General features: G+C 38.3%; 2 protein-coding genes across 26 annotated transcripts in view; one reads left to right on the top strand and one right to left on the bottom strand.

Annotated features, from left to right (window-relative positions):
* Window positions 1-1445: 1445 nt before the first annotated feature.
* Window positions 1446-18385, bottom strand: dcp1b (decapping mRNA 1B). 3 transcript variants are annotated; one of them, XM_081712730.1, is made up of 10 exons: window positions 17935-18385; window positions 17707-17747; window positions 16182-16262; window positions 15950-16077; window positions 11437-11503; window positions 10661-10796; window positions 9840-9992; window positions 2868-3590; window positions 2574-2735; window positions 1447-2313 (listed from the first exon to the last, which is right to left on the bottom strand). In XM_081712730.1, exons 1-10 carry the CDS (start codon window positions 18085-18087, stop codon window positions 2233-2235), a joined length of 1725 nt encoding a protein of 574 aa, XP_081568856.1. In that variant the 5' UTR covers window positions 18088-18385; the 3' UTR covers window positions 1447-2232. The 3 variants fall into 3 exon arrangements, with proteins under 3 accessions (XP_081568857.1, XP_081568856.1, XP_026864509.2); XM_027008708.3 differs by lacking the exon at window positions 16182-16262 and having other exon boundaries at window positions 1449-2313; XM_081712731.1 differs by lacking the exons at window positions 17707-17747; window positions 17935-18385 and having other exon boundaries at window positions 1446-2313; window positions 16159-16262.
* cacna1c (calcium channel, voltage-dependent, L type, alpha 1C subunit) overlaps window positions 14683-26850 on the top strand; it is a 185268-nt gene continuing 173100 nt past the window's right edge. For 21 of the 23 annotated variants that reach the window (XM_081712723.1, XM_081712724.1, XM_081712714.1 and 18 more), the window contains exons 1-2: window positions 14683-14815; window positions 14905-15038. In XM_081712723.1, coding sequence (XP_081568849.1) covers window positions 14915-15038 — 124 coding nt within the window. In that variant the 5' untranslated portion in view covers window positions 14683-14815; window positions 14905-14914. Of the gene's footprint in view, window positions 14816-14904; window positions 15039-24549; window positions 25400-26850 lie in introns of those variants that run through there. The other 2 variants (XM_081712715.1, XM_027008703.3) reach the window with 2 other exon arrangements.

Here is a 26850-nt window from a genome sequence, read left to right as displayed (position 1 = left end):
CTTGAAGTTCAAAGTACTCGAGGTACAGATCGGGCTTTGACCATAGACATCATATATGGAGGGGCTGGCCCATTTTTGGCTTTGTAGGCAAGCATCAAGGTTTTAAATCTGATGCGTGCAGCTACTGGAAGTCAGTGAAGGGAGCACAGCAATGAAGTAACGTTTGAACTTCAGAAGAGTGAATACCAGTCATGCTGCTGCATTCTGGACAAGTTGTAGAGGTCTGATGGCTCTTAGAGGAAGACCAGCATATAGCGAGTTGCAGTAGTCTAGCTTTGAGATCACAAGAGACTGCACAAGCACCTGGGTAGCTTCCTGAGAGCGAAAGGGCTGACTCCATCGTATGTTACTAAGGAGAAATCTGCAAGACCGGGTTAGATTTGAAACATGAGTTGAGAACAACTGGTTGTCCAAAGTTATTCTCAGGCTACGGGCAGCTGGGGATGGTGATACCAGGGAGTTCTCGAAGGAAACTGTGAGGTCATGGTAAGGGTTGGGAGTACCTGGGATGTACAGAAGCTCGTTTTACTGGGGTTGAGCTTCAAGTTGTGAGCTGTCATCCGTGAAGCAATGACCAATAAAATGTTTTGGTATGTTGAGGCAATAAGACTTCCCTTCGCTGGAACTAAGGAGCCTAGGTCAATGCCTGAAAAACAACTCCATAGTATTGTCCCCCATCCACTAGACCTTACATCTGACACAATGCAGTCAAAGAGGTAATTTGTGGCACAATGTGGTCAGGCATTCGCCAAATCCACTCATCTATGAGAATGCCAGATATGGAAGCATGACTCGTCAATCCACAGAACATGTCTCCACTGCTCGAGTCCAGTGACGGTATGCTTTACATCACTACATCTGACACTTGGCATTATGCTTAGTGATGTAAGGCTTGCATGCAGCTGCTTGGCCATGGAAACCCATGCCATGAATTTAAAATTCAGTGTTCGTTTTTAAAATTTTAAATGGTCTTCCCACTTTGGTGCTACGAATGTTTGTATACATTGAAAAATAGATTGACCAGAGCCATCACAAGAGGTGACCACATGATTCTATTATTCTCTTATCAGCATTTTCATTTCAAACAGAACACAACTGGAATACTCTCCCCTCTGATTTAGGCTTGAAAACCATTGTTTATATCTTGTTAAAATATGGGCATTAGAGAAACAAATGTGGCATGTAATATTTAACCATATTACATGTGTTGCGGGGTAATCTTGCACCTTAATACTGCCTAGTGATTTTTCTTCTATGTGAGATGTGTTTGTAAATCTGGCACATTTACATCATGGCAATGATGTTGATTAATGCTTGCTGTTCTGTCAAACCAATAGTTGAAAGAAAAGTAGGTATACAGCTGGTTGCACCCCAAGTGCAGAACAAAGCTGAAATAATAATGATAAAATGGATGTTATTTTAATAATACATGTTTGGATATCATTTTAATATGCAAAAACATTTGTTATTAACAAAACGAAGAAAGTAAAGTACATTTTGAGCAAGATGAAACAATGCAGTGGAACAGTGTGTAGGTAATTGAAATATGAACAGTAAACACACTCCAAAGAAAAAGAAAAGAAAAGGTTTTAGTCTCTGAAAATATTTTTATTTTTCATTATTAGATAATCTGACAATCTATCAAAGTAGTTTTTTGAAATATTTTATGTCCTCCCAGCAGATGCTGACCTATGAAAAAGTCTCAGATACATCAATGAATATGAATATATATGAATTCAGATTTTCTTTTCCATTTAAAACATTTGAAATTGTGAAATTTAAGTTAAAATGTTTACAGAAAAGGGTCCTTAACACCTTCCTCAAAAATAGCTGCAAATGCAAATTTATACATTAACATAAAGCACAAAAGATAAAATCTAAAATCCCATTTATGGAATAATCTATCTCAATTTAAAAGCAAATTCAAAATGATAAAAGCTGTATTTTGTGGCCATTGGGATATTGCTTAACAGGTAGCAGATTTTAAAAAAATCCCAAAACAAACAAATATTTCTGAAAATTATCCCTAAGGTGAACCCTCTACGAACTCTCCTTGTGAGATATAATCGTTCAGCCTGATGAAAACACCTGAATTCACATGCTAAAAATTGCTTGATGTGTGCAAATTTTGTGTTTTGGGCATATCTGAAACACCTAGTTCCAGTGGTTGCACAAGCAAGCAGTTGTTTTTTTGCTCAGAGCACAGCTGTCTGAGGAGTCTGTGCTTCTCTTTCAGAAGAGTTGTGAGCTTGTGTCCTTGGCCAGAGAGGAGATGTATGCTTCATAGATTGTGTCCAGGAAAGTGGCATCATTCTGCAATAAAGAGAAAACTGCAGTGGATTACATTAAGTAGCAACTAGTAAAGTGTCAAGTCTCACAAATACAAACATAGGAACCTGGTACTAAGACTTACAAAAGAAAAAGAGAAAAAAAGGACTCAGTCAAGCCATATCAAATCAGGCCCAATATCAGTATTTATTACTACATCATTACCACACTTCTGATGTTTAATGTTTTTTAAGGCAACCAACTGTTATGAACACCTGGTACAATCCAATTAATTTTTTACTTACCCTGATGAGGTGCAGCAGTGTGGCCTGCAGCTGAGCCCGGCTCAGCACGCGGGGCTCCTCCCACTCCGCCGGGGCCCCCTTTGTGTGGGAGAACATACTGGGAGACAACAGCAGGGCAGGAGCTACTGTAGCTGGGATACACTGGGGGGAGCTCACTTGAGCCTGAGGGGGAGAGTGTGTGTGTGGATATAAGTCAGAGAGAGAGAATGAGTTTAAAAAATGTTTTTTTGTTTTTTTTACTTTATCGATATGTTATTTCTTAGTCTAATTTCAGGCACACAAGGACTGTGATACCTTTGCAGGCTCAGTGGAGTTATGGCTATTGGACAGGCTGTGTTGCAGAGAAGACTTGTGGAAGCTGGGGGCCAGAGTTAAGCGGGATGGCTCCTGACTGACATTCTGCTCTTGCTGGACAAGCTGTAGCCTCTGGAGAAGCTCATGGGGGGACACCACTCCCAAGCCCACATTTAGGCCACACCCAGTAGATGGTGCTACAGAGGTGCTGTAAAACGCAAGCTCAGCCTGGGCTGATACTGGAGCCTTGTATTGTGGTTGATGACCCTCTCCAAATGGTGCTGGCTGTCCTTGAGCTAGCTGAGGAGCAGGCAGCCCTGGGATCAGCGGGGGTGGAGGGATGGGGGTGTAGGTGGCTGCATGGCTGGAGGAGGGGGCGTTTTGAAGTAGTCTTTGTATTGGATCAGGCCGGCTCTGTGGAGGCCCATTCTCGGAAAGTCTGTTTTCAGGTGACTCAGAGACGGGCTGCAGAGGTGCCACTGGTCCCCGGGAGCCGCTCATCAGCTTTTGGATGGCAGAGCAGTGCTGGGTGGGGCTGCCGGACACCACAGCACCCCCTGCTGCTGGAGAAGGTTCGTCGTAGGACAGGGAACGGACCACGGCTGGTCGGACTGACGCCACTTTGCATGCATTGCCTCCAGGTTGTGGGGAGAGAGAAGCAGCCTTGCCCATTCCTCCAAACAAAGCTGCAATTGAGAGATGACTGGGGTCCATCTCTCCATCCTGAGTGACACACAAATGGACATAGAGGGAAGGACAGAGGTATAAGAGTCACAGTAAGTAAAGCCATTGTTTTAATTCAAACAAGCCCTACAGGATGTTTGCTCCAGTTCCAGCAGACCACAGTATTCCACTTAACAAAGCACAAAACACCACTCCACTGATTTGGACATGGAAATGCACTTGGACATTTGAAAAAGAACAGCACTTGCTTAGCAGAAGCGGACACCAATGGTATACATACAGTGAATTCAAGAACTGCTGGGATCCTTTAAGACTTCAGCAATGTATAAAATAAACATTACACATAATACTTCAAATGCCTTGCTCAAACATTTGGCAAATCTCCTGTGGTATCTCAGATTTTGAAGTTAATTGGTTCTGAGAGGCAGGTCAAAATCCGATTTGGTCAAAATCTGAAGCGAATTTTCCCATTTATTTTTCCCATTATTCCCAAGAAATAATGTAAATATGATTAAGGCATTCCCAATCCACTTAATGATTTTTTACATCTGTACAAGTATGTAATTAATGATCAATAAAAACAAGAATAAAGCAATGGTTTGTGATAGATATGAAATAAATGAAAAACCAATAGAGACATGAAATAAGCAAAAATCTATCTGTACTTTCTGGCCACTATGGCCCTCAAAATGATGTGTCTTACACACTAAGGTATGTAACCCTATGTAGCCTAGCCTACCTACATAAAAATCATTGAAATCATATGAAATGAACACCCAAAATCAATTTCAAAATTAAAATCAACAGCACTTTACACAAATTCATTTTCAAACCACTGAAAACAAATCACTGGAACATACGAAATGAACACACAAAGTTTACTGTACCATTCATTGTAAAGTCAACAGCACTTTATCAAAAATCAATTTCCAAAAACACTGAAATCACTACTGTATACCTGGAAGATTAACTCTTAAAACTTAACTCATAAAAGTGGCATGTGCCACAATGGCCTTTGTCTTCAGCCAGCACTTGGTGTCTCAACACTCATTTTGTGAACCTTGGCCTGTTCACAAAAAAATAATTTTTTTAAATTGAAATCCAGAGCAAGATTGCTAGAAAACCCCAACTAAAATCCAACTGCATCTTGATCCATAGAGGCTTTAGCCAATAGACGAACCCCATATTTTTGTTTGAAATACAGGGCAAAAAAAGAACAAAGGGTGTTCAAAATCCAAGAGTCTACTGTATTTACCTTCACTTTGATAAAGGTTTATTCAAATAAACATTGCTTTTGAGAATCCCTTTTTTTGTTTTTTTGTTTTTACAAATAAGACTTCAAACTTTTTGGCATCCCTATATATTTATTATAATAAAGCTGAATTTAACAAAGTGGCATCTAAGGAAAATATGTGCTTTCTTCCTTGGTCTCAATCCCAAGGAACTATATTTTGGCCTTTAACTAGGTCCTGTTTGCCTTGGATACAAATATGGAGTTGCACATATGTAAAAGCAGTCCTGTTATTTAGTTGTATGGGTAAAACTAAAAGGTTTTCATCTGAAAAGATACAGATGGTTGTTGAGCTTTAAAGACAGGTAATGGATATTTAAACAAAAACAAATGAAAATACAGTAACAACCATTACTACCAGCAGACACAGCACTAATCCAAGTGTCAAAAGTTTGTAATTGTAACAAATTTGTGTTCAAATTTGTGTTCAAATTCCCCACAATGCATGAGGAAGATGGTAGGAAAAGAGGCAAAAAAAGAACCCAAGCTAACAGCATCAGAGCTGCATAGCTTAGTAGACCCTTCGGGTTAAAAAGTTTAAAAATCAAATACTAGATGCCACCTTCATGTTAATTGTTTCTTTGATACCATTTTAACTTTGTTAGGCGGTAGAAAGCACACAGAAATTCAACCAGGCGTTTCTCAGTGGCTACAACAGACTGCCTGCCACCAATGCAACATGCGTGTGCACCTTATCAGGCTTCAGATCTGGATGTCAGGTAGTAAGCTGCAATTTAGCAGAGCAAAAACAAGCTAATGATACTATTGCTAAACCCCTGCTCTCATATGCAGTGCAGAAATCCACCTAAAAAAATTATTTATATAATGCTTTATACAACATGCATCATCACAAAGCAGCTTTAAAAATGTTTGGGTCAAGATGCCTAATGAGCAAGCCTATGGTGATACTAGTACAGAAAAACTACATTACAATTACGGAAGAAACCTTGGCATGAATAAGACTTAAGAGGGAACCCATCGTCCTTGGGCAGCCCATTTAATATACATTCAGTGCTTTATGTACAAAATTTAGTCTATGAGGTGAATAAATATATACAAGACTCACCAGTGGGAGGGACACCCAGATCTGACCTCACTAGAAGTATCCTACTGCAATAACTCTGGTTTCCGGCACGAGCGTGTGTCCAGTACTGAGGGAGACCACATCCTGGCCACAGACATATTGATCACAGCTGTACTACAGTCCTTAGCGAAAGCGTTCACTTCTCATGTGGCAAAATCTTAGTGGATTTCTCCAGAGAAATGTTTCAGAAAACTGGGTTTATGGCATTAGTAACTTTGTTTTCTTTTCTCTCATCTTATGTTCTAGATAAACCTATGGGAGATTTGGCCAAGTCTTTGAATGCCCTTTGAATAACATGGTGAGACACCATAACCAGAAGGATGTAAAAATGGTGCCTGATATAACCTGTGTAAATAACCAACAAACTGTGTACGCACCCAAGTGAAAGCACAGAGGTAAGAGAGGTGGTAGGCATGTCACTGCACTGTGGACAAAGCACTGGGATCATGCAAGGACTACTATGGGTAGTGGTAGTTCAGTGGTTAAGGTACTTGACTTGTAATCGGAAGGTTGCTGGTTCAAGCCCCACCACTGCCAAGGTGCCACTATTAGGGCCCCTGCTCAAGTTGTACTCAGTCATAATTGTAAGTCACTACTCCATATAGAAGCTCACAGTTTCATATCTCCTGATATGAAAATCTCTGAAACAGGGCTGAGGTGGCAGCCATACTGTGATTGTTAGAATCATACAATGGCGGCATGGTTTCCACAAGCCAGTGTGATAGGTACTGGTAAGAAATAGGCTGTATGGGGGGAGCCCAAGGAAATAAGTATCGGTCACTCTTTACATCCAGTTTCCGCAATTAAGGCGGAAAGGGGGGGGGATGATGAAAATTCTCTATGTTAGGGATAAACAAAGAGTACATATAAGCCACTGACCTGTTTGGTCAGGAGCAGGGTTCTAAACTTATACTCTAGGCACTTACATGACTGCAGAGATAATGCTTTCAACATCAACATAATTATCTCCACCAGCAATGGAGCTTTGGGCTACAAGCAGCCACTAGCATTAGGGTCAGCCCCTGGTCCTTAATCCTTGCAAGAGCATAGAGAGAGGGATAAAGGATAGAGCACCATGGGTGGTCTAATGCATCTATGCCAAGTGGTGTCCTGAATCAACAAGAATATTGTACAGTAGACAATTAACACAAGAGGTGAAGCAATCTATAGCTGCCTGGATGTATCACCTCCGCAGCATTCCTGCTAGGAGTGAAGACACCACTTTCTGTATGTCTGTTTTTTCCTGCTATTATTTCAGCACCTGTGTTCAGGATGTCTGGGTCATGTGTTGTGATTAACGACAGGAAGAGTTGACTGCCCCATTATAAAAGGTTACATATAACTTAATGATTTTTCCAGTCGAGCAGTGTTGCCGTGCATTAATTAGTTTCTCTGTGACAAGGCAACAGATATTGCGAATGGGGTTAAGGTGGACAGATAACTGTCATCATAAGGCCTCTCACTCCCAGTAATTTTAATGGCAGTAACTAGATAATGAATGCCATAAGGCCCTGTGGTCTCAGGCATGTGTGATCTGCTCCTTTGCTTCTTGGACCATTGTGTGCGCTAACAGTTTGTCACTGGAATTGATGACAATTAACCAATTGATCTCTGCTAGACTATAGTTAATCCTGTTTACAGATACAGTCAGAACACAAGTGTTCTGTGAGAGTTTGAATGAGAGTTTGTATTCATAGCAGGTGCTGTATCAGTAAACCAAAGGAATTTTCTGTGTGGTAGATAAATGCCTATGTGGAAAAAGGTACCTTTCAAGTGATTAATGTAAACCAGTCATTCTGATTTTGTGACCTTGAAAGAGTATGTCAGAATATTTTCTAAAATGTCTGTTCAATATTCATGCCTCAAGGATCCAAGTCATGTCAGAATATTTTCTGAAATGTCTGTTCAATATTCATGCCTCTCAGATACAAGATGGGGCATAGAGAACACTTTCTCAGGAACAAGGAAATATCTGGAATAAAAGCCCTGTTTACATTGGTTCAGGGGAATTACCCAAATTACTGCCCAAATTACTGAGAAAATTTCCTCCTTCAGAAAATGAGTTGAGCTTTCATCACTGTGAGACAAAATAATTCTGACAAAATCCAGGGGTTTGCAGCCAACTGTAGTTTTGGCTTCCTCTAGGCTGATAGGAGGAATAAGATATTTAAAGCTCTCATCGTGGGCGATGAGGCTCTTTAGGAGTCTTGGTAAACTGAGGCAGAGGAACAGCCCATTTTATTAGGAAGGAAAAGCTTGGGTGGTTTAAGTAGTCCTTCTTGTGATGAGTTGAGGTGCAGATACCAGGTCTTTTAGCTGCAAGCTCCCCCATGCCAAAAGCTGTCAAATCTTTAACTTTTAATTTGGAAAGGCCATGAAGAGTTATTTCCTAGTGCCTGGGGGAAAAGATATGGCCCTAGGGCCAGGGGGAGGGACAAGGAGTTTACCACCATAAGGTCTCCTGGTCAAAAGGTTTTAAAAGATTCTATGTTGGGATGGGTAGCAGCCAATTTAAAAACTTTAAGGAGAAGAGCATGTAATAAAGCTGTGGCCAGTGAAGCTTGAGTGGGAGGAATGGAGTCCTTGTCATCTGAGCCCTTGAATGCATTAATAGTGTCTTCATCCTTTCTAGAGGAGGGCAGCTCACATACAAGAAGATAGGGACAAGAGGGTAGGTCCCCGAGCATAATGGGGTCAGCTTGGTGAGATTAACTGAATGTGTCTAATCTTTGGACAGCATCCAGAGTTGATGAAACATCACCTTTTGGTCAAGTGAAGAGAAATATGTTGAGGTCACGAGAAGTGAAGATGTACACTGACGTATACACTGCGGACTACACTGTATTGTGATTATGTCCTATATGCCTGCGGGCAGGATAGGGCCTCCCTCAGTATTAGACATGATCTTCTGTCTGTCAAACCAGACTTGATGCAATTGGATGTTTCTATATAGGTCAGATCCGGGTGTCCCTTCCAAAAGGGGATCTCAAACATGAAAAGAAAAAGAGTGCTTTCTTGGATAGCACATCTTTACAAGTCATGGTAACCTTCGATAATTGACCAGTACAGTAAGACAAGTTTATTACTATAATTTTTACCAACACTAGTATCATTGCTTGAAATGAATTTAAAAAATGAATTGAAATGAATGGAAAAAACCTGTGCATTTTATCAGAAAGGAAAATAAAAATAAGTTTGCACAAAATTTAGTCAAATGTAACTTTTTAGCCATGCACACTATGAGAATGTTTGGCAACAAAACAGGACTGCACACAAGGAAAAGCACATAATGCCCATTGTGAAATATGATGATGGATCAGTGATGCATTAGGATTGTTTTGTGGTTATTGGCCCAGGGGCTCTTGTTGGGATTGATAGCATAATCAACATATTTTTCTCCAAAATCTGAATGCCAGTGCTAAAACGTTGAGACTGGACTACAGTTATACCTTTCAGCAAGACAATGACCCCATACACACATACATTAAAATAAACACAAATTGTTACAGGAACAAAAATGTTTGCAATGTTTGCCATCTCTGTCTCCTAAATTGAATCTGATTGAAAACCCCATAATCAGAATAAAAGAGGGCTGATGATTGCTCAGTTTCATGGAGAGTGCCAATAATTCTTGAGCTGATTTTGTGTACTACACCATGCCAATAAAAAGCTGAATGCATCAACAAAAGTTAACTCTATGTTGCCTCCATAAATTCCAAAGAAGTCTCTGGTTAAAAACACCTTACTGAGTCAATACAGTATGTTAATCTTCTTTCAGGATATTAAAATGTGATCCATAGTACATGTGGACCCCCCCCCCCGCCCCCCGGTACTGTTGCAGCTTACTATCTTTTGTAAGATCCTGAGAAAATGAGTGGGTGTGCGTGAAGGAAAGAGAGAAAGATGCAAGTACCTGTTGGGTTTGGCCCTGCCTTTGTGTCCCGTAATCCTGTACTCCTGGCTGGTGTCTCTCTTTGGGTTTAAGTGGAATGGGTTTGATCAGGTTGGGGTTGGCATATATTCCCCCTCCACTGCCAATTTCCTTAGGCTCTGAGCTAAGCTTACCCTGAGTGTACACAAATGTACATAAACATAAAAACATTCACAAACATGTACATATACATACTTTTCACAAAGACAATGATTAAATGAATACCAGTTGAAAACAAAGAAAAGTATATCTAAGATAATAAAAAAAACAACTGTTTATATTTTCTTTAAAAAAGTCAAGTGAGACTGAAACTTGTGTCATCGCAAAGCACTTCAACCCTGGGCTGGGCCACATGTACTAAATGGCACTAATCCCTAAAGCCACCATCTCAGGAGCGCTTTGTTGCCCATAAACAGCTCTTATTAAAGTACAAGTATTACAAATCCAGGTCTTCCTGGTGGCAAATGACCACTAAACGAGAGACAGCTCTTTGGCACAGCAGCCAGAATACACTTACACCGTCTCAGTTGCGTTCTCCACCACACTACCCTCACCTTCAGTAAGTGATTTTCCCACACAAGGTATTTGAGAACACAAATAAGTAGGCTAAATTTGAACATAATTGACTTTTATTTTTTTAAAAGTACACTGTAACACTGCTGTTATATACATTAGTCTTATAATATTCATCTTTAAGCCTGTTAGGCTTTCAAAACCACTTACATAGGTGATTAAACAAGTGATTTTGTTTTTAATTTTACCATAACACTGTTGCCCTCTGGTGGTGTGTAATTGAGTATTACCTTGTCATACTCATCGCGTGCTTTAGTTAGCATCTGCAGTATGTCTACTCCTTTCCCCTCTCTGGATTCCAGCCTTTGTGGAGACACCCACCCACACTGACTCTGAGTATGCAGTTGCTGTTCCTGCCTAGTCAGACTAAAAACACACCACAGTAAACAGTCACTAAGTGTGTGTCCGAATGTGTGAACATCTAAATGAACCAGTGCACAGACCTGTATGATCACCCGCCACCTGACAAAGTTTCACCTCATTATAAAGTTCATTTAATGGTGAAGCTAAGTTCTCTCACTTTAGAAGTGTAAATGTGTACTGTTGAATTGTAAAAGTGTAAACTATGTACTGTTCAGTATTCAGACTTTATTTTGATACTTTACAAAGATACTGAAGCAGGTTTGTTTTGAGGCATTTTATCTCTATTATTTCCAAGTTGTTGGCACAGTCATATGATGGATTTGTTGGCTAACTGAAGCTAACATAAAACAAAGCCACCAAGCAATGAACAGCTGCAAAAAAAAAAAAAAAAACAACTTTTAACATGCTTTAAGTGAGACCACTTTTTAAATATTACAATGCTTTGCTTATATTGTGAAAGCTCCTTTTAGGCTCACACACATCAGATGCATAACACATATTTTAAAATGCATATGTTAAAAAGCCTCCAAACATACACTTCCCTTAGACTGCAGAGTCTGAACTAGAAGACAGTGATGGGTAAATATACAGGACAGGAGAACATCTGCAACACAATGAAAGTAGATAGTATGTATACACTTACGTTTTTGTAAGTTCAGCGATACGCTGGCAGTCTTCTTTATCATAAAACCAAATCCCATAAATGGACACTGTAAAAGGAGACAATCAAATTTAAACAAGTCAAAATACATAAGTATATGATAATCATGTAAATAAACAAATATATATATATATATATACACACACACACACACACACACACACACACACACACACACACACTGATTTGTTTAAACAGACTAAGATTATATTTTGAACACTGATAACTCATTCAAATATATTGTTACTTATTAGTTACCCAGGTGTTTCTGTAGTTAGCCATTCATCTACTCAAAATAATGAATCAATATAAATGAGTTTTTGCTTTATTGCATATCAATCTTTATTATTAAGTTAATCAAGCTTGGAGTACAACTGATCTTGAAACTTAATCACTGGAAATTACAGTGTGTGATTCACAGGGGTCACACATTAATAATGTACAAAGCACAAGGGGTTAAAATGGCTGCCATAGATTTTCGATGGGATCCGCCAACGTGGCTTTGACATATGCAGAGTCACTACTGGTTACCATAACCATCAAGCTGATCGCTTTCTTTATTTGCCATTAATACTTTGTCATTGCACTCATTTTTGTGCCAGTAAATAAATATTTATTGATGTGTCATAGCCAAAAAGAATCTGTTGATGGAAAAACGAAACTAGCTGCTCTAACATTTTGAAGTTCTTGAAAAAACCTTTTTGAATAGTATACACAAAAGCACATACAGAATCTACACATTTTTGAATATTGACTGGTGGGATATCTACAAAAAACTTTTGGGTGTATACAGTACCATAAGGGTAACCCTGACTCTCAGTTGATCTAGAGTCTACTGAAATGCACATAAACAAGCAATATAGAGGGATGTCTGCTTCCATTTATTGCTAAAATTAACAAATGCAAAAGCCCCATTTTCAAATGGAATAATACACAGCAGACTACAAGACAACAAGCCTCTAGGAACTAAGGCATTTCTCTCAGCTGTAACACAGAAACCAAAGTCAAATATCAAAGTCCAATTTATTCATATAGTGCTTTTTACAACAGCCTTTGTCACAAAGCAGCTGTGCAGATCTCTGGATGCAGTCCATCCACTAAGCAAGCCAAAGGCCACAGTGGCAAAGATAAACTCCTTAACAGCATGAGGAAGAAACTTTGAGAGGAACCAAGGCTCAGATTGGGAACCCATCCTCCTCTAGTTGACAATGGACATCATAACAGGAACAAAATAAGCAAGACAAAATAAAATACATAAGCAATAAGAACAATAAAACACTTAAATTATATGATTGAGTTCCAGTGTCTCAGATGCTGTACTGTTGACAATTACACAGAAAATGCTATGAAATGGGTGCTGGTCTGGTAAAACTATGCTATCTTGTTTATTCATTTATTCAATTTAAAACTTGTCTCTCTCCATGTGGAACTTATTGAGACAATTCTTCTTTTTAGTCTCAAAGTAACATGGTGCTATAACTACAAATCATTTTTAATGAGGTTATATACTTAAAACATGTGACAAGTCACTTTGCCCAATAAATCTGATACTCACTGGCTCATTGTTCTGCTAGCAAATTCAACCAGCACCCAGTTTTAGCTTCTTGGCGAGGCTTGCAGTTTGGAATTTAAAATATCCTAGTACTTGAATGAGTCCATGTCTTAGATTGTGCATGTTCAAAGTATACTAGCCACTTACCATGTAAGTGCGTTCAGAGAGTGAAACAAATGCCACAAACTGTACTGTTAATAATACCATTAATGTACTAGAACACCAAATGATAGATCATCTAGCCTAAAGCTTAAATGTTTCACAAAGGATTGTCCATCGCTCTCTTCAGCTCTGTGGTTCTCCATCTTGGCCATGGGGACACCAGTAGGAGGTTTTCCATTCCTGAGATTAAGAGGCAATGTACTAAGTAGCATTAGTAGAAAGCATTGCTACAACCCCAAAAACCAGTACAAATGTACAAAAAATGAAACATGGAAGACATTTACAAACCAGTAAAACACAATTAGCTACTAATTTTATACAAACCAGTAAAACACAATTAGCTACCTAGCAAGCCAAACTTAGATTAAATATAGTCGCCATTTCACAGCATGCCATGTTTCTTTCTCCAGTTTTCTAGAGAAAGGAATGCAAGTGCTAAAGAGTTTTTAAATCTAAATTTATTAAAGTAAATTAAAACTTACTTATCTAGTCTGGCCTACGTGTAGTTTATTGGACCTCTAATTTTATAATTCATTATACATATTAATGCAATGTCATTAATGCACTCTTTAAATTATTATTATAGTCACACTTCAGAAACTATAAACTGCGACTAGTTAAATGTGCCACAGAAATGTCAAATTTAATAAAGTCACTGCTGCTTAATGAGGTGTTTGGCCATATTATACTTGGTACAAAAACAATTGTGCATACTGTAAATTACAGTATGCTTTGTAGTTAACATCAGAGTTAGATGTATAAACTATATGATATACTGCAGCTTTGATATCCAGCCCCAATGAGTTCCATAATATCAGGACACCATGACATGGAACTCTGCACCTGAGTAACATGAAATCACTTTTAAATTTACTTTATAATTACAGTGATAAGAATTTCCTGTGATATTTCTGCTATTAGAACTTTTAACAAAACCAACAAAATCACTCTGTGTGGTAAGATTAGGTAACTCAGCCAGGCACATTGGAGATGTGTAAGGCTCTGAGGTCTGCACTACAGATGTTTTTGACTGCACACATTTTTTTGTTATTGAAGTATAAGTATGGTGCCGACAGTTAGACAACGACAACTGCCCCTTACTCCCAGTAATCCACCAGCCCAAATGGGGCAGAGGGAGATACCAGGCCCCAGACAACAGATAGATAATGGGTAAGGGAGAAGAATGACGTGAGAGAGAGAGAGGCTCGAGAGGGGGCTGTCATGAAAGAAAGCATGTTGTGTTGAAAGCATGGAAGTATGCTGTGGTGTGCTGCCATTAGACGTCTACAAGACTACTTTTTAACTAGCTTTGCCCTGAGCGAAGAGACAGTGCAGTTCAGAGCTTGGGAAAAAACCCAAACAAAATACTGATCCCTGGGAAAGGAAGAACATTCATAGTAGGATAAGTGAGAGAGCGAGACAGCGACGTAGAGAGAGCGAGAGAGAGAGAGAGAGAGAGAGAGAGAGAGAGAGAGAGACTGACGGAGTGAGAGAGAGAGACTGGTGTACAAGGTGCCATAAAAAGCAAACTTGTTTGAGCAAGACGACAAAGCAGAAGAGACAAGACCACATTCAGAACTCATGGCAAAACAACAAAACACAAAATCTCAGGGACACTGAGGACCATACCCCAAAAGACACTTACAGGTAGCACAGAAGCAAAGTGAAACTTAAAGTCCAGCGACACATCGAATGCTCCTGATATACTATTTTTTCATCTGAACATCTGTCTGAAGGACAGGAAAAATGCTACGCAGGATTTTCCAGCGGAGACTGAAGCATGAACGCTTGCAGGAGGAGCCAGAAGTGCGATTTAAAGGGAAACTCATCTCTGAGAAAGACCTGGGGTATACGTATGTACGGCCAGGAGGTAAGGCTCAAACGCTCCTGCAAGCGCCACCATTACAAACCATATTTAAGCCCTGGCAATGTTTATATTAAGCTGCAGCAGACTAACTCCAGCTCTGCACATGGTGTTTCATGTGACATTGTGTGTGTAATAGGTGGCATGGGATGGCACTTGTGGAAAACGTCTACTTGAGCTCATTCAGTACCAAAGCTTACAGTTTAAATTTGCAGGCTACTAGACACTGTTCATTTAGTTCACATAAGGAAGTGTGAAACCAAAATAATACCACAGTACAAATATGGCAACAAATCTAATCAGCTTCTGTCATCTATCCAAATTTTTACTGAAACAGAGCTTAGAGATTATTTTAATTGTGAATATAAGAAGTCTTACAAGTGTTTCTTAAACATCTGTATTCAGTTCTCATTAATATCAATCATTTCCCCACAACACACTTTGGCTACTTGTCATATTTTAAGAATGCACAGACTTACATGTATGCCTGTATTTGCCCTGTTTCAGAGCTGAGGTTTGCTATCTTATCAGGGCTGTCTGACTGGGTCTGCGATGCTGGCAGGACACTCATAATGAGAGCTCAGTACAGGCCCTCCATCACACACATACCTTTGCACCATAAAAGGAACTGTGGCTCTGGGGCCACTCTCACAGACCTGTCCCTCTGCCAGTTCTCTCTCACAACACATTCATACAGTTGACTTAGGTTCTCTTCCACTTCCTACGCATTTAATTCCCACAGCATTCAAAACACCACCCTGCCCTGTGGAATTTTCCATACTGCCACAGGGACATAAATGGTCTTTTTGAAAAAGTGATAAAAGAAATATGGCTTAAGATGACTTTAATAAAATATATGAGGGGAAGTTTGCACTCCACTTAAACAAACTCAGGAGAAACCACTTCCAGTGACTTACACCTAGCATTCCTATATAGCAGAAAAGGGTCTTGAAGCTGGAAGTCCAGGTCCTTTGTGATGGGTTCAGTCAGGTTGTCCATACTGAGACGGTTCATGATTGTGAAACCGTGCTTGGGAGAAGCAAGCCTGAAATACAAACGAAAATGTTTATATATATATATATATATATATATATATATATCACTAATAATAAAAATATTATTTAACAATAAACTTGTTCCTCCTCCTACAAATTCAGACGACTTTGCTTGCACATCTGATGAAGGATCTCTGTCCAAAACGTCCTGTTTTTCTGGAAACTCTGTAGTTCACTACAATTTTGAATATGTAGATGTCATCAGCTTTATATCAGAACACCTTTGGACCATCAGAATTAAGGATTTGTCATTTCCATTGGCAAAGCATTTTAATACTAATGGACATTGCATTAATGATATATCTGTTTGCATTGCCAGTTGTTGCTATGGCAGCAATGAAATTAGGAAAGTCAAGAAATAACTGATATATATACTCAGAATTTTAGAACCTCATGGAATGAATCTTATCATTTAAAGATCTACTTTTCAAATATATATATATATATATATATATATATATATATATATATATATATATATATATATATATATATATTGGTTTCTCCTCCAACTAATTCAGAAGTACTTTGCTTACAGATCTGAATGAAGGACCTCTATCGGAAATGGTCTGTTTCTCTGGAAACTGTGTACTTCACTACAATATCTCTCTATCTGTTATTATAGTACACTGCAGTTACTCACATGGAAACTTCCTATATATACACACACACTTATTTCTGCTATAAAGGGAATCATACTTTATGCTCTAGTCTCTTTTATCATCTCTTCATAGTTACAGCTGAGGTAAATCAGGTTCTGCAATGGTTTTGAAAGGTTTTTTTGATAAAATGATACAATCTGCTGCCTTGAATGAATGACGTACTTGCAACAGTGTATTCTGGGACGAATACACCACCTAAGTATAGATGCATTTAGAGAAATGGAAGACAGTCTTAAATGCACTTCTAAGTGTACTGTAGATATGTACAAGGATGTGAGCGAGTTCTGCAGGCTGCCACACATGTGACACACCTATGTGACAGTACTGTCTCTCCAATATTTCCAGATGAGTTTTGCTGTGGGCTAACTAAAGTTTTCCCTTCACCACACAATGTTTTTCTGTCCATAAAATGTGTTCCATTAATCTGCAGGCTAATAGCAGCATTTACTGTGATTTACTCTAAGTGTTTTAATGCTGTCAAAAGCAAAATTATCTGGAGAAAATTTGATATCCACCTTCCGCAAGATAATTTCTACATTTTGCAGATTTCTCAACACTCCAAATACTATACTGCAAATTTGATTTAAGAAATTGCTAGTATTCCAAAATGATAAAGTGCTATCTGCATTAGTGGTGATGAGCTGCAGTGGAGCTGTAGTAATGATTAAAGCAGTCTGTATTTACAGTAGATGAGGCAAAATATCCATATTTCAAATAATTGGCCCTCACAATACACTGAGGAACTTGGTACACATTCACTCAGCTCCAGTCTGCACCTGAAGCTCATTTCTGAGAACAATAACTGAGTGCCACTACTTCTGCATCACTTGCAACTGGAGCAACAAGAACACAAAGATACATACGTACTTTATATAACTACCAACTTTCATTCAGTGCTATGGCGCCCCTTTTTGCGAACATCGTTAGCATTAGTTAGTCGTATCTAGCTAGCCATACCTTGTATACACAAACAATGTGCCTTCAACATCCGTCTTTTCCTGCAAAACAGAACAAGGTGTCACTGAGATTGTATACTGCGACATTCCCGTTACCTGATGCACATCACCGCTACCTGTGGGGCATGATTAAACACGCAGCTGAATGATTATTTTATGTTATCAAGGTGTCTTTATGGCATCAAGCCATAATGAGAAAAGCGCGGTGAGGCAATAGCTAGGGACTTACCCATTCGTTTGTTTCGTTGTTAAAACTATAAAGTGCTACTTGACTGGCCACATCAATTATGTTGTTGATATAAGGGTCCTGTCTCTGCAAAGCGGCAAGACTTATGTCCAAACCCTTTGTCGCTAGACAAGTGCTCCTGTATGATGCAGTCATGGTTCCTTCTTTGCTTATTAACTTTGCGGTATGACGTTAGCTAGCTAAATAGCTAGCCAGATACCCTACAAGTATACTATTTTAGTTAGCTAGCCTGTTAGCTTCGCTTTACAGCTTTAATATAGAAAAACATAAAAGAAAACTGAGTCGGCTTTCCTCCGACCAGATCTACCACTAAAAAGACTACCAATAATGGATCTGGTAATTAAAAAACCTTAGCCAAACATATATACAAGCCGATTAAATGGCTCCATTTCGTTCAACATTTTTTGGACTAACTTCTTGCTCTTCTATGGTAGAAAGACGGTGGCAACTAAACATCGTGCAGCACATTGCCACCAACTGGTGGCAAAAAGACAATTGGAATTTAGCTTCATACTCAATACGTTTTGTCAGTTGACCTTTTCCGGAATTTGAGCAAAAATATCATTTGTGCAAATTACGTAAAATAATAATGAGGAAAATCCGTCTGCCCTACTTTACTTTTGTTTTTCGAATAGGTTGTGATTATAAAAGTGTGTATTTGAGTGATTCTTAGGGCATAATGATTTGAAGTACTGCATAAAGTAATATATCAATGATAAATTCAGTCTATATGTACTTTCAGAAATGTAGACCTAAATCAGTCACCTTTAATTTTGAAACTGCTAAAATGTCCATGTTGCAAATAAATATTTTCTTTGGGTGTTGAATCTGAATGACAGTTTTATATATAATATAATGCTCCACCTGGTCCAACTCTTGGCTTGATAGTTAACTAATTAGCTATGTGAGGTGTGCTAGAACAGGGAAAACTATAAAGTGTCAGGGCAATGGGGCCCAAGGACTGAAGTTAAAAACCTCTGCTTTAAAAGAAGCATGAAACGACAAAGCAATCCTGCATTTGGTTAGTTGAAAATGTTTGTGACAGAAACAAATGGTAGGTTTCTCATCAAATTTTCTTTTTGGTAACTTAACCTAACCTCTCAATATATAGTGCTATAGCAAGTAGAACATTAAAAATAGACCTATCTCAATACCTAGTGAGATATTTCCTATATAAGAAGCTGTCTAGGAAGTTTCAATTCAGCAGTTTTAGCTGAATTGGAACAAGACAGTACAAGACAGCTGAACTACAATAGCTGAGACAACTGAGACACTACATAGATATAAAGCAAGTTCAATCTTGCTCATTATAAAGGCTTCCAGGACAGATTTGGTCCCAGAAATAGTGGAAATAACCCACATTTTGGAAGATTGCTAGCTAAACAGGTACCTAACTAGTTGGAGACAAGGATATTCAAGAAATCCATTTAACTTTAATATCCAATTCCACTCCAAATAACCTATCAATGCACATTACATAATCAGATCATAAAAACCTAGCTAAATCACTACTGTTCACTAAATCTAGCATGCTAATCTAAGACTACTTTATAATAACCTATTAACACTATAAATTAGTAAATAAATATATATTCATTAAAATAGTCTGGTGGCAATTTCTGGTGGCAAAAAAGTAACATCTTTCTCTGGTGTAATTCACAATACACATGCCCGTGTGTTACACATATGGCTGCTCACACTGCGGAAGGAAATTTTGTTGAATTACATCTGGATCATGTTCCTTTAAGTGCTGCAAAAGGAATAAAACTTGAGAGGAACCAGGTTTCAGAAGGGAAATCTATTATCTGTGCTTCCCATATGGGAAACTTACAAAACATAATAAAGTTGCTTTGTACTTTTAACTTCAACTTGCTATAAACTTATAAAATTTAATATCTAAATGACTAACAAATATTCACAGGAAACATCTAAACACAGTCTAGCAGGAGAGCTGATGGAGGTGGTGATGAGCTGTGCACTAAAGTCTCCATTACAATCAGACAATCTTTAATCAGTAGAGCCAATCAGGTACCTGTTGAGGGTCCAGGGTGGTCAGGCTGGTCTGAATGGCAGACAAGCAGGAATTCTCCTTCAGGGTTGAGTTACATTAGAAAGAACAAGTTGGGCAGTTGTTAAAAAATAAATAAATAAACAAATGGTTGTGTTTGGAACGTTTTATAGATGATTGATTGTGTCTGAAATTTGTATGATTAGTAGAATGCAGCAGAGTGTCTTGCTGAACTAGCTATAACATCTTAATTAAAAGGGAAAAACCAGAAGGTAGCACAGACATGAGGCACCGGACCTGCATCATTTATCTAATGAAAAATAATTCCATAAGATTGACAAATACAACAAATACATTTTCAACCTAGAGCTAAACTCAGGCTGTATTTGAGTCATGAACACTGTTTGGAAGGTTATTCCAAAACCATGGGGACTTGTATGAAAATATTCTTCCCCCTGCTCAAACTTTAATGGTAGGTACTAATACATAAGTAGATTCTTGTGATTTAAGTAGGTATGATGGATGGTAATAAGAAATGAGTTCACTTGTAGTTCACTGAGGAGAAATGTATATTTAAATGTATAAAATTAGAAAATTTTGTAAGCAGTGCAGAATTTGACATACATCCAATACAGCGTCAATAATACCAGGCTCATATGGTCAAATTTACAGTTTCTTGTAAGGACTTTAGCTACTGCATTCTGGACTAACTGAAACATTTTAGACACTTAATAGAACATCCAGTTAGCAGGGGATTTCAACAGTCCAATCCAGAGGTAATAAAAGTGTTATAGATGGAGTTATAGTGCATTTCTTAGTTTTGCAATATTTTGATGATGAAGGAAGGTTATTTTATTGATATTGCTTATATGTGCATCAAAGCACAGGTCTTTTTGATTGTGATACAAGGGTTTTTCACAATTGTTACTAGTGTAACAGAAACAATACTCTGTCTGGGTTTAGTAGGAGGAAGTTATCTGACATCCTTGCTTTTATGTCTTTTATACAGTTATCAATCCTATTACTTTGGAGTTTATAATTTGGATTTCCTGATATATACATCTATGTGTCATCAACATTGCAGTGGAAATTAATGCTAGTGAGAGGTAATATGTATAATTAGGAAAGACCAAAGCACAGAGCCTTGAGGCCTGTGCAAAATATTACTTTTGTGTGGATGAAAACTTAATCTTAAAATGGACACTTAACCTTTTACATTTACAAATTGATAGCAGTCAGGTAGAGGAATGAAACCAAGAAAGTTTTTTTTTTTTCTGTGATCCCATTTCTAGTGTGTCTAGTAGGATAATGTGATCTATTGTGTGCACTCAAATTACGAGGAACCATCAAAGATGCATAACCTTGTCAATACATAACCTAGTCAAATATTCTTTGTATTCTGTACTAAAGCTGTCTCTATACTGTGATAAGGCCTAAATCCAGACTGAAAAGTTTAATGAACGTGATTTTAGATATAAATGGAAGATTTTAAATAGATCTAGAATTTGAAACCTCACAGAGGTTGAGATCAGATTTCTTGATAAGAGGCTTGATTACTGCTACCTTAAAGATTTTTTTAAATGTAGCCAAGACTGACAGAAATAGAATTGTAATAGAAATTATTGTTAAACGTGGCATGATTATTTATGGTAACATTTCCTTTAGTCACCTCTTAAGAATGGAGTCATGGCAGCAAGTAGGAGGTTGAGAGGAGGAAATAATTTTAACCATCTACTGATGTGGATTAAATATTTCAACCTCTCTGCTATAGCTACACTGGGCTCATTATCTACATCATTTGTACAAGATAGTGGATTTGTCAGGGTTAGAAGGATTGTTACAATACTTGGGCAAATACTTTCTGTTTTATTATTGTAAATGTTTCTGAAAAACATCACATTATATGTCAAAACATCACATTATATAGTGGGATTCCATTTTTTATAAAAAATGCTAAAAGATGCTACCTTAAAATATGGCCAAAATATAGTTTCTTAGTAGACACACAAGATTCTGGACATAATTCTGCATCAATGGACTGATATAATGCTGTCTACGACATTCATTGTTTAAAAAGATTCTTTTGCCATTCTATTCAAAATTCGCATGAACTTGCGTTTGAGCACATGTATCAGAACAATGCTGCCATAAGTCAAAACACTGCTGCATGATAGACTATGTCATTTGTTAATAATGGATACTGCAATACTGGACTGTGCAGTACTGCTATCATAGAATGCTTCATTATGCAAATGGACATTCTAGCACATCACAACATTTCTTCTTGTGTTCTGTAAGCATCCCAACCAGTCTTAAGACATTACAAATGAACATTCTCAGAGTGTTTGGATGAATCACACCTTTCGCATAATCCAACAAGTGTAAATATTGTTTTAAAAAATAATACAGGGCATTAGTCATATCAAAGGGTGACCACTGCGTTTTTAATATTTTACAAAGCATATCGCAATCACAATATGTAGCATGCAATTGCAATTATTATTTACATAGCACCTATCCGGTCAACAAACATCCATGTTTTTGGACTGTGGGACAAAACCAGAGACCCTGGAGGAAACCCACACAGACAGAACTCCACCCAGATAGGGGCTCAAAAACAAGACCCTAGCACTAAGAGGCAAACATGCTAACCACCAAGCCATCCATGTAGTAATGGCCTCATATTGAGCAACTCTAACTCTAACCTAGCCCTTCACTTACAATCACTGGTCATTTTATTAGGTACATATTTTACAGATGCATTTTATAGGTGTACAGTTACACACTGTAGCCAATCTGATGTCATCGAAAATTTGTTTCTGACCTCACAACCATGCTAACCCAATATTATTTAGATGGCAGATGTGTAAAAACTATGCACTATGGTGACACTGATTGTTCAGCACAATGACCCTGACGTGGTTATGGGTGTTATGCTGGTATGAATGCATCAGTCAGAGCAGTGCTGCTACAGTTTTTACATGTGACAGTGTCATTGCTGGGTTAATTGTGGTCTGCCACAAAAATGATCAGAATAGCAGTAATCCTGTGGAAATAAAAATGAAGATGACTAATACAAACTGCATGTCAGCAGATGCGCTATAGTCTCTAACTGGACATCTACAAAGTATTTCTAATAAGAAATTAGTTCTAATAAATAAATATTTAATTTGAATCTGGAAATTTGGGGGATTTTGTAGCATTTGTAGAAAAACACACTACCTATCACATTATGAGACATTTTCATGAGAACTGTTAATACTGTGTACAAACTATGAACTATGGTGACACTGATTGTTTAGAGCTTTAATGCTCATAACTGCTTTATTTTGCACCAAAACATGAACATTAAAGGTAGAAATCTCACATGAAGTGCCATTAATACCTTCGTTGGCCCAATCAGCAGATGAATATACATTTATCTTATTTCTTACTAATATTATGGGTGACTCATTTGAATACTAAGAGAATTACAAGACCTTGAACAATGATAATAAAATTGAATTGTGAAAGTTGTTGTATAAGAAGTGAAATATAACAATAATGAAGTGACTGAAAAGCACAAGGATGAAGATTCACACCTGTTCATGGTGCAACAAAGGAAAGAATGCTAGAGTCTTTTCCCCTGCATGCTGTCATGGTCCCTTTAAGTCTGATGGCTCCAGCCTGTTATGGAAAATGTTATGATCTGAAGTACCCACTTTTAGAGCAATGTTTAGAAATGCCTTTGGTGCAAACTAGAACCTTATTTTTTATTGTCAGTCAATTATAGACATTAATATCTGATGCTCTGATCACTGATCTTTTATATTCATATAACTGGATAATTTCAGACTGTTATATATACAAAATTGGTGTGATTATATAATCCTAAAATTGAGTGCCTTGTATTGATTTTTGAAGAAACTAAGGGCACCGTATTTGTGTATGTGTATAAAGCAGAAAGAGTGAATGAGCGTGTATGTGTGGGGGATGGAAGTGGTGGTGGGGAAGGGGAAAGCAAAGGCAGGGATATCTCTAGAGAAAAAGGGACATTTTCCCATGGCCAGGAGGGAAAGGCCCGCTCCTAAACTCATACTTGGGCAATAAGGCATTTGATGATGACAGATCCTAAATCATCTTGTGTAAATTCCCAGGCCCTGCCAACCCCTTTATCAAACCACTCTGTGGAGGCTGTAGCTGAGCAGGACAAAAAGGACAGGGAGGAAATGAACTGAATGCACATCTTAACTGAAGTTGATAAATGTTACTGCAACACAGACATATTAACTGAACAAAGGAACACATTTTTTCTCTGTTTCACTTGTTGTGTAACCTTTGTAATTGCCATGTGTAACCTTAACCACTGTACACAGTTCTGTTTAATGCTGTAGGTGCAATTTTTTGAATCCGTGAATGGTTAGGGACCGTTTCATCTAATGTGGACCTCTTACGTAATCGTTTTCAAAATGGCTTAATGCCACAGAACAACTTATGTTAGTCCAAGGGGTTAAATAAACAAGTATTTCCGATAACCCAAAATCCGGGTCAGAGCAAATGTCTACCCTCTTCTTTTATCTACGGAGAAGCTCTATTCGATGTTTTACTCCCCCTTCGGAGTTAGCATGTCTGGAAAATCGTGGACGATTTATTCTATTTTCTAGCGCAGTAACATCTGGAAGCAGTCAGAGAGTCTACATGGGAGGGGGGTTTGGTCGTCACCCCTCTCCAGTGCGCGCTCTCCCCCTCTCTCTCTTCCTCTCTCCAGACAAGTATTACTGCAGAGAGACAGCCGAGCGCTCTCCGCAAGGCCACCGAGAACTCCCGTTTCTTTCGATCATGGACTGGACACGACTGGTTACGGACTCTTAATTCTTAACGCTGTGCAAAAACTACGCCTATTTTGGAACAACACTGATGGAATCGATCTTATCAGAAGATTTAACCCTGTGAAATCCGATGTGGAATACATACCTTTTACCTTGCTTTTGTTAGATTTTAAGAGGTCTCTTTTCATCCGTCAGTGTCAGCACCCCATTTTTTGTACGTTTCGTCGGGAATTTGCTGTATACTATTGAAAACACTTCTAAGCAAGCTGATACGATTTTGGTTATCACTAGCAGCAAGTGGTGCTAGTATCGCGTTTCTTAGGTAGGGCCCGGATGTTCCAAGGATGCACTGGTTCGTTTTCTTAGGTGGCTCCAGCGAATACCTATTTCTGTTTTTTAACTCCATTATGGGAATTAGGTAATATTAACTCAACCAAAACAAAAGGAATAACTTGCGCTTTGCGTTCTTCATCCCCCCTTTGATTTCTTTCCCATCTTGGGTTGCTTCCCTCCCACCCCCCTCCTTTTACAATCTTTTCTTCATTCACCTACGGATAAAGCTGGACTACATATATGGTAAATGAGAGCAAAAACATGTACATACCGGAGGAAACCCTTGAAAACCATCAAGGTAATTTTTACATTTATTATCGCTGTTTGGAAACTGTGTGTGTTTGTGTGTCCGTGTGTGTGTGTATGTGCCATATGGATGGGCTGTTAGGGAGGGGAGATGCATGATGACTGTCTTGGCTTTGTGATATACATGAAACGGGGGTGTACCATATCATTCTCAACACATGGGCATATGTTCTTCGTGTTGTTCTCGGTACTCTGATTGATCTCAGTTTGTGATAAAATCAAGAAAGAGGCGGACGTACGTCTAAATCACGAAATCACTATATAACTAAACGACGGGTATTTTCATAGGATCCACATCTTGATAAGGGAAGTCAAAATAGTACTACAGTTAATAAACTTGTGGAATTTATTTCGAGGCAATGACACGGGTAAAATCCACAGCAGGACGTATCGTAACCGAACGCGCATCGGCCTGCGGCCGTAGTCACAGATGCGACGCACGCAGATGTGAATTGATTTTCTTGACAACTTCATTAGTAAAGAAATTATTTGTAATAATGCTGCGTCGCCTGTTCTTATGGTTAAGCTCTGTGCTGCTTGTATTACTGCCTGAGAGATGACGCTGACATAGCCCACCACCTAAATTTAACACGGGTGGTGCAGCCTAAGTGTACACCAGTTAGTGATACAGGCAGAGATCTATGGGTATGATTTCTCGTCTTTGGGTACCTTATTTTATTGGAATGCATGGTTATTACTGTAGTTTGTGTCAGCAAGTTACGCAAATGAAGCTAATTTTTGTAGCTCATCCAAGTGTTGAGGGCTACATTCTGTTGCGTGGCGCAGTAAGCCTCTCTGCTACTCTACAGGTCTTTATGCAGTTTGCAGGCTTCAGTATTTTCAGATTTGTAAATGTTACACACGCCGCGCTCTTGTATTTCCTACCTCTTAATTCTCAGCTTTGTTCAGAGACTACTATCTAGGGCAGTGTACAGTGTACTATAGGCAATAGCAATAGCGACGGTCTAGGCCAAGACGACCCTACATGGTGTGACGGGTTCTAAATTTGCCCAAATGACTTAGCAATAGTTCTGTGTCGTTTAATTTTCAGTTTACGTTAATAAAAGACAAGATTTTCATTACTCTTTTTAGGTCATTGACTAGTAGAGAAAGTGATTCATATCTAGATTTGCCCTAAAAAAGTTTTTTGTTAATAATAAAATGGTGGTGGCCCATACAAAATTATGGTTGTGATGTAATCATGTTATAATATTTACATTATGACATGATACATTCAGCATATATCTGTTCTACAATTAATGCAATACTTTTTAAAAATAATAAATTATTTTCTAAATGTAACAATATTGCATTGATTCACTTTTCTCAGAAACTGTTCCTTAAACCTTAGATATTTGCTCATTGAAACCTAGCACAGAATACACCATGGACTGCAGTATATTAAAAATAGTATATCATATAGTAATGCATGAACTGTAATTG

The sequence above is a fragment of the Electrophorus electricus genome, chromosome 4 (assembly GCF_041902795.1).
Source record: "Electrophorus electricus isolate QZ-2024a chromosome 4, ASM4190279v1, whole genome shotgun sequence".
Lineage (NCBI taxonomy): Eukaryota > Metazoa > Chordata > Actinopteri > Gymnotiformes > Gymnotidae > Electrophorus > Electrophorus electricus.
Note: the sequence above shows the minus strand (reverse complement) of the source record. Positions and strands in the feature narration are given on the sequence as shown.

Bases quoted from the DNA above. Each gene is read 5' to 3' on its own strand.
- dcp1b (XM_081712730.1), bottom strand. From the start codon at position 18,087: ATGACTGCATCATACAGGAGCACTTGTCTAGCGACAAAGGGTTTGGAC. The intron at 9,993-10,660 runs GTAATACTCAAT...GTGTACACTCAG, and splicing joins CACGCGATGAGTATGACAAG to GGTAAGCTTAGCTCAGAGCC. The intron at 2,736-2,867 runs GTATCACAGTCC...TCTCCCCCTCAG, and splicing joins ACTCCACTGAGCCTGCAAAG to GCTCAAGTGAGCTCCCCCCA.